Source organism: Coregonus lavaretus, assembly GCF_964263955.1.
Source record: "Coregonus lavaretus genome assembly, chromosome: 7".
Lineage (NCBI taxonomy): Eukaryota > Metazoa > Chordata > Actinopteri > Salmoniformes > Salmonidae > Coregonus > Coregonus lavaretus.
The window spans coordinates 22,395,672-22,403,587 of NC_139994.1; the positions used below are offsets into that span (position 1 = coordinate 22,395,672).

The 7,916-nt window shown below is 40.8% G+C and overlaps 1 protein-coding gene across 1 annotated transcript; it reads left to right on the plus strand.

Annotated features, from left to right (window-relative positions):
• Positions 1-2,901: 2,901 nt before the first annotated feature.
• On the plus strand, positions 2,902-5,485 carry LOC311131697 (protein rapunzel-like). Its single transcript, XM_084164806.1, has 2 exons — positions 2,902-2,984; positions 3,969-5,485. Exon 2 carries the CDS (start codon positions 3,989-3,991, stop codon positions 4,685-4,687), a length of 699 nt encoding a protein of 232 aa, XP_084020932.1. The 5' UTR covers positions 2,902-2,984; positions 3,969-3,988; the 3' UTR covers positions 4,688-5,485.
• The last annotated feature ends 2,431 nt before the right edge of the window (positions 5,486-7,916 follow it).

The following is a 7,916-nucleotide window of genomic DNA, read 5'->3' on the forward strand; positions in this document are numbered from 1 at the left end:
TAACACAATATATGTCACAGAAGATTATGACAAGTTATTTCAGCTGTTATGACATATTATGACATGGTTATGACCGTGTCGTAACGTGTTATGACGCTGGGTGTCAAGTAAAGTGTTACCAAATTGTCTTTTCACATCACAATGGAAATGTTACCGTCAATAGAACTCTTAAATCATTAAATCATTGAAGACGAAAATAATGGAGCCATTGTTTGCTGTCATTGGACAATGAATATATATCAATATAGATGAGATGAGAAAATTAGAAAAGGGGGCAAGCAGACAGGTATGTTGTTATAAGCATTGATGAGCCTTTATGAATAAGGCTATATGTTTTCAACTGTAACACTTTTTATCTTTTTGACTAGAGGACATACAGTGGGGAAAAAAAGTATTTAGTCAGCCACCAATTGTGCAAGTTCTCCCACTTAAAAAGATGAGAGAGGCCTGTAATTTTCATCATAGGTACACGTCAACTATGACAGACAAAATGAGGAAAAAAAATCCAGAAAATCACATTGTAGGATTTTTAATGAATTTATTTGCAAATTATGGTGGAAAATAAGTATTTGGTCAATAACAAAAGTTTCTCAATAATTTGTTATATACCCTTTGTTGGCAATGACACAGGTCAAACGTTTTCTGTAAGTCTTCACAAGGTTTTCACCCACTGTTGCTGGTATTTTGGCCCATTCTTCCATGCAGATCTCCTCTAGAGCAGTGATGTTTTGGGGCTGTTGCTGGGCAACATGGACTTTCAACTCCCTCCAAAGATTTTCTATGGGGTTGAGATCTGGAGACTGGCTAGGCCACTCCAGGACCTTGAAATGCATCTTACGAAGCCACTCCTTCGTTGCCCGGGCGGTGTGTTTGGGATCATTGTCATGCCTTAAGACCCAGCCACATTTCATCTTCAATGCCCTTGCTGATGGAAGGAGGTTTTCACTCAAAATCTCACGATACATGGCCCCATTCATTCTTTCCTTTACACGGATCAGTCGTCCTGGTCCCTTTGCAGAAAAACAGACCCAAAGCATGATATTTCCACCCCCATGCTTCACAGTAGGTATGGTGTTCTTTGGATGCAACTCAGCATTCTTTGTCCTCCAAACACGACGAGTTGAGTTTTTACCAAAAAGTTATATTTAGGTTTCATCTGATCATATGATATTCTCCCAATCCTCTTCTGGATCATCCAAATGCACTCTAACAAACTTCAGACGGGCCTGGACATGTACTGGTTTAAGCAGGGGGACACGTCTAGCACTGCAGGATTTGAGTCCCTGGCGGCGTAGTGTGTTACTGATGGTAGGCTTTGTTACTTTGGTCCCAGCTCTCTGCAGGTCATTCACTAGGTCCCCCCGTGTGGTTCTGGGACTTTTGCTCACCATTCTTGTGATCGTTTTGACCCCACGGGGTGAGATCTTGCGTGTAGCCCCAGATCGAGGGAGATTATCAGTGGTCTTGTATGTCTTCCATTTCCTAATAATTGCTCCCACAGTTGATTTCTTCAAACCAAGCTGCTTACCTATTGCAGATTCAGTCTTCCCAGCCTGGTGCAGGTCTACAATTTTGTTTCTGGTGTCCTTTGACAGCTCTTTGGTCTTGGCCATAGTGGAGTTTGGAGTGTGACTGTTTGAGGTTGTGGACAGGTGTCTTTTATACTGATAACAAGTTCAAACAGGTGCCATTAATACAGGTAACGAGTGGAGGACAGAGGAGCCTCTTAAAGAAGAAGTTACAGGTCTGTGAGAGCCAGAAATCTTGCTTGTTTGTAGGTGACCAAATACTTATTTTCCACCATAATTTGCAAATAAATTCATTAAAAATCCTACAATGTGATTTTCTGGATTTTTTTTCTTCAATATGTCTGTCATAGTTGACGTGTACCTATAATGAAAATTACAGGACTCTCTCATCTTTTTAAGTGTGAGAACTTGCACAATTGGTGGCTGACTAAATACTTTTTTTCCCCACTGTATGTAGACACTGGTATGATGCTAGAGATAATGAATATGAGGTTAAAAAGTGGTGAAATGCACCTTTCCTTATACCTATATAGGAACAGTGTAATTACTACAGTGTTGCATGGTAACTTAGTGATTGCTTTGTAATTGCATACTAATGGTTGAGCAGTTTTTGTAATAAACGCATTTAATGACTCCCTGTTTGTGTGCAAAACTGCTTAATTTCATTTCTGTACAATTAAAATTAAATGACTGAAGTACAATGTAACATATCAATACGATGTTGTTACTAGTATAATATCAGTGTTACACAGGTATAAGATACATTTCATGTAAAGTGAGTAATACAGGCTTACATTGTATTCCTAACCTGCGATCTCATAGGGCTGATCATTTTAGGACCTACAGGATCTTCTCTCTTATCCTAATATATGGCAGGATACTGAGAGCGTGGCGGCAGCCGGAGGGTTGCTGTCATTAATATCCCATGTGCTACCTACTGCCATTGTGCCCATGAGTAAGGCACCTAACCCCACAAAACTCCTTCGGGGGGCTGCTCTCTCTCTCTCTCTCTCTCTCTCTCTCTCTCTGTCTCTGTCTCACTCTGTGTGTGTGTGTGTGTGTGTGTTTAGTACTATGACAGCAGAAAATAAAGAATTGCCATGCAAATTGATAAACATAGATCTATTATATTCTGATGGATTCCCTCTACCCTTATCCCTACATTCACAACACTATTAAAAACTATTGCTACTGAAGGTGTGGATGTGTTTGATATGCCTAAAACAATACACACCCTGCCTGCCCTCTGCTTGGTTTACAGCCACAAAGCAGCCAGCTGTATTTTCCCTCCATCCAATCAGCACAGCCCAAACAAGAGTCACGTTTCCTTGTTCCTCTGTCCTTATATGGCAGAAAGTAGGCTGGGCTTCTCAGACTGGGGGATTCTTGGAAAATGGTGGCTTGGTAATACTGACAGCTTGTATAAACAGAAGGATAACAACACCTTGACCTCAGGTAAACATAAGACATTTAGCTTAAAGGGCTTTGTATTATCTTTGGGGGTTTTATCTGAAAAGGAACACTTCATATTTAAGGGGAAATCAGTGGTTCATGATACATGTTTGTGGTTGGAGAAGCAGGAAGTGAATGCAGTTAGACCAAAATGAATGTGATTTACTAATGGAAAATGGATCTCTGAATTGATGTAGATTGGCATGTGCCTTCATTATTTTGTTTATCTTTAGAAAAACTTGCTGGTGTAATAGGAGGTCAATGATTGTATTTAACGTACCCAGGAGACACACCCACTGGTCTTCCTGATTTTTTTACTGCATTGCAGGCTTGGGCATGATGAGTAAGAGCTATGAACTAGGATTATATATGGTTTGTGTGTTTGGCCACAGCCACACAAATCAGTTAGTGTATACACACAGGACAACAGACACTCCCTTTCACATGTGACCCAAATGTATGTCTCTGTGAGGTTTGAATTTAGAAGCATTCTCTATGCCCTATAAATGAATGAAACTCTGTACTTGATTCCAACTGATCGCTAATAGCCATAAATATGAAAATGAAAAGAAAAAATTGATAATGAAAGAAATGCTTCTCTTAGAAATACATTGCCTCTCTTTTTCTCTCAAATAAGAAATAACAGTTCATCTTGGCTTCTAAACCTAAGTAATTATTGACTTGTTGCTTACTACACAACTAGAGGCTTCGTGAGAGGTGTCACTCAGGAGTATTAAAACTGTAACTTGATACATAAAGCTAAAAGACGCAAAGTGATGACATGCATGTGTGGAATGCAACTTGAGAACTAAGATGCCCAATTTTGCCAGCAGCATTAAAAGTAATACGATTTGAATTATTCTGAAACATGATGGTCGATCTCCCCCATCTACAAGAGAAACTGAAACAGAAACTGTTCAGTTCATTGACTACCCTCACACAACAGCCTGACACTGTTCTCTCTCTCTCTCTCTCTCTCTGTGTCAGAGTCTTAGAAGCTAACAGCGATGGCTGAGGCCGGGCAGATCAAGAAGACAGCGGTCAAGGTGTTGGGCTGCGTGGAGAAGGTCTCCTCCTTCGCCTCGTCCATCGACCCCCTCTTCGGCATCGTCTCCTCCCTGGTGGGGGTGGTGCGCACGGGCCTGGTGGGCGAGGAGGCGCATGCCCTGGACAAGGACTTCCAGGTGGTGCACAGCAAGTTGCAGAGCATCTCAGTGAAAAACCATCAGTGCCTGCGGCAGATCCGTGTGGACGAGGTCAATGAGACGTTTGGCAAGTATGAGGAGTACATCAAGCACCAATATGCCGCCTTCAGCTCCATGGTGGCGCAGGTGAGGAAGGACCCAGAGGAAGCGCGGCGCCACATGGCCAACTTCAAGCGGGCCTACGAGAGGGACAAGAGCAACCTGAGCCTGGACGTGTACTACCGGGGCGTCATGGGCACCGGGTCGGTGTTTGGAAGGCCCCTGCTGAAGGTGTACCTGGAGCACTGCGACGGAGACCGCAGGGTCATGGAGCACCGGTGCTCCCACCTGGGCCACCTGTTCCACATTGGCCTGATCGCTCTCATGGCCTACACAGCGGTGACGGAGGACGACGAGGATGAGGTGCGGGAGAAGTGGGCCAAGCGCGTGGAGGACATCCAAGCCAAGATGCAGGAGGTTTTGAGCCAGTGCAAAGAGGAGGAAGAGAGGAGTCCGCCCTAAAGCTTGGGGAAGGGGAGAGGTGGGGGCCTTGTCCAGAAATAACCCCTACTCCCAGTCCTGAAGTGCTACTGGGTGTGCAGTATGTCCTGGGTGTTCATGCCCTGCTCTAATACATCTGATTCTACCAATCAGCTGCTCATCTTGAGCCTAATTAGCTAAACCAGATATGTTAGAGCAGGGATGGAATAAAAGCATGCAGACCCAGTTGCTCTCTACACCCCCCCCCCCCCCCCCCCCCCCCCCCCCCACCCCTTGTTAGAACTGGATAGGTACACGCAATATGGCTGTAGCTCCACTGTGCCCTCTGAGAGGCAAGGTGGAATTTTTGCAAAATATTTTGCTTATACCTGTCCAATTTATTCCGATCAACACAAGTGCCAAGGGGTAGGGGCTAGGGGTTGATTCTCGACAGGGCCAGCTATTGAAGGGAGTTTGGGTGGGTTAGAAGTGGAGTTTTGTGGTTTGGTGGTTAAAACTGTAGAGAAGAGGTTCCCACTTTCTCAGGAACCAGACTAATTCAAGTGGACCAAGGAAATCATATATAATGTGTATTATGAGTAGATGGGAAACCAAATTCACAGTCAAAGCAATCCAAATTATTTTTTGCTGTTTGTGCACATAAGCTGCATGTTTATTTGGGTTAACTGAACTTTCTGTTGTTGTGGCAATAGTTCCTAGTTTGAACTTGTGTTCATACCGCTGCCTTATATTAGGCTACCTGCCAATACATGCTCTGACTGTCTGTTAATGTTTTATACATTGTCTTCAATAAAGAAGTCTAAATTATGACCCATATTACAGTATGTACAAGACTCATTTGACTGACTCTTACATAATTATAGAGCACTTCCCCTATTAGTTTTCTTGACCTGACTTGAAGCATTACTAAAATGGATAGACCTAAAGAGCTAAAAAAAAAAAAGAAGGTTATATTGGTCTACAGTAGAGAATAGCCATACATGGGAAAGTTTGCTATGTGGCCTATGTCACCATACATCGGCAGTTCCCAACCTTCCTTGATTTGAGGGCTACAGTTTGCGATTGTTAATACCGATCCAAAAAAACGCAAACATCCTCGATGCTTTAGGCTAGAAATAAGCAGTAATTTGCCAGATGAAGATGCGACTGATGCGCATGAGAATATATTTGGTTTGTCTCTATGACATTCAGAAGCTGAACTACGACCTTCTAAAGTCGAGGAGTCAAATAAATCGGACGTTGGTTGTTAAGTAATCTTACACACAAGCTAGGTTTCCATCCAATTGGCGACAGATTTTCATGCGAATATTCTAGAAAACGCATAAAGAAAATATGCGCATTTTCCCACCAGCGGTATGTTTCCATCAAATGTAGTTGTTGCAAATAAAAATCAATGCGTGATGACGTAGTGCACACAAAATGGACTTTTTCGCTTACATTTTCATGTACCGAAAAAAAATCTAAAATTCGATGTGTTTCCATCGCATTTTCAACTCTAAAGATAGTTTTGTCACAAAAACTGTTGCGTTAAATAGTAAATGTGCCTACTCTGGTTTAAGCATCTGCGCTCTAGCCAACAGTTCGCAGATGCTGTGCGGGTTGTCTAGTCTACATAATGAGATTATTAGAGCGAGAATATTTTATTTGTCAAACGCCAGCCAAGCATCGATCATCATGTCTACAGAATAAGACCCTCGGTAGGGTATTGGAAAGCAGCTTCAAGGTCGTCACTGTGCACTTTCACCACCCTGTGAAGTTCATCATAATTTATTTAAACTGTAGCCAAATAAACTTAATGGTTTCCCGAGTCGTAGTGGGAGAACCACACACCATATCATCGCGTGACTAAATTTACTTCGATATGATGGTTATTATATCAATATTTGCGTATAAAGGCGTTTCCACCGCCATTTCCCGCATAATACATTTTACCGACACAAAAAGATCCCACCTTGTCGAACGAACAAATGATCTGTCGGCATTTTAACATTACACCGAAACTTCCTGTTTCCATCACAGTTGTCGTGAATTTTTTATATACAATATGACTTTACTCGCATAAAAACTGTGGATGGAAACGTGGTTAGTGTGTGACTATCAATTGATCGAATTACTTTAGGTAAAATATAATATGTATCATTAAATTGAGGGTTCATATAAATTATTATAGTAACTCATATATGTAATTCACATTAAGGCCACAGGATGTCACCAAATTATTTCCCCAACACTTTCCCTGGCAGCAACTGCTCTTGCTCAACAAAAAATGTCCTCTGTGTCATCACAACGTTTAAGCAAAACGATTTAGTGGTAAATTGATTACATTTTTGGAAATGTTGAAAAAGTTGTAGATATATTCCAATGAAGTTAGATCTATATATATATATTTTAATCTACAAGTAGGAAAGCCTTAAGATAAATAATCCACTTGTTTAGAGACAAAAAATATACATCATTTTTGAGTAAAGTATTCAGTCACAGGTGGGTACTGGATTAGGTGTGAGCAGTGCAGGAGGTAGGCTCATGAGTTGTGCTCCAATTTTACTGGGGATAGCTTTATTTGTGACCTATGTACAAATTAGCAATAGCAGAGCATAAAAGAGTTGAAACATCAACGTTACACTGAATTAATGAGTTAAGTTATGAGTTATTGTTATTAAATGTTAAATTCCAATGTTATTTAATGTTATTAGTTATATTCCATTCCAATATCCAATGAATATTTTTTTTGTGAATTAAAAACTATTGAAAACCTTTTGCTCCTGAATGTCATTTTAAAGACTGCTGGGATTTAAAATCTTGCATTATTCAAATAATATTTAGTGCAATTGTACATAATGGATTGTATGGAAAAGGAACAACAAAGAAAGAACAAAGAAAATGTATGTGCAGGTGAGTTAATCCTCCTCAGCTGGTAGAGCACGGCGCTTGTAACGCCAAGGTAGTGGGTTCGATCCCCGGGACCACCCATACACCACCCATACACAAAAAATTTATGCACGCATGACTGTAAGTCGCTTTGGATAAAAGCGTCTGCTAAATGGCATATTAATTAATTAAATTAATAATAATAATAATAATTAATAATATTAATGATGACATGTGCAACACCATCCCCCCCCCCATATTTTATTTAAATAATTAAAATAAGACAACTAAACTTAGCTTTTAAGTATTACTTACTAAATAATTTCTAAATAAAAATGATTAAATGGATTTTAACACACTTGTGTCAAACCCTATGCCAGGG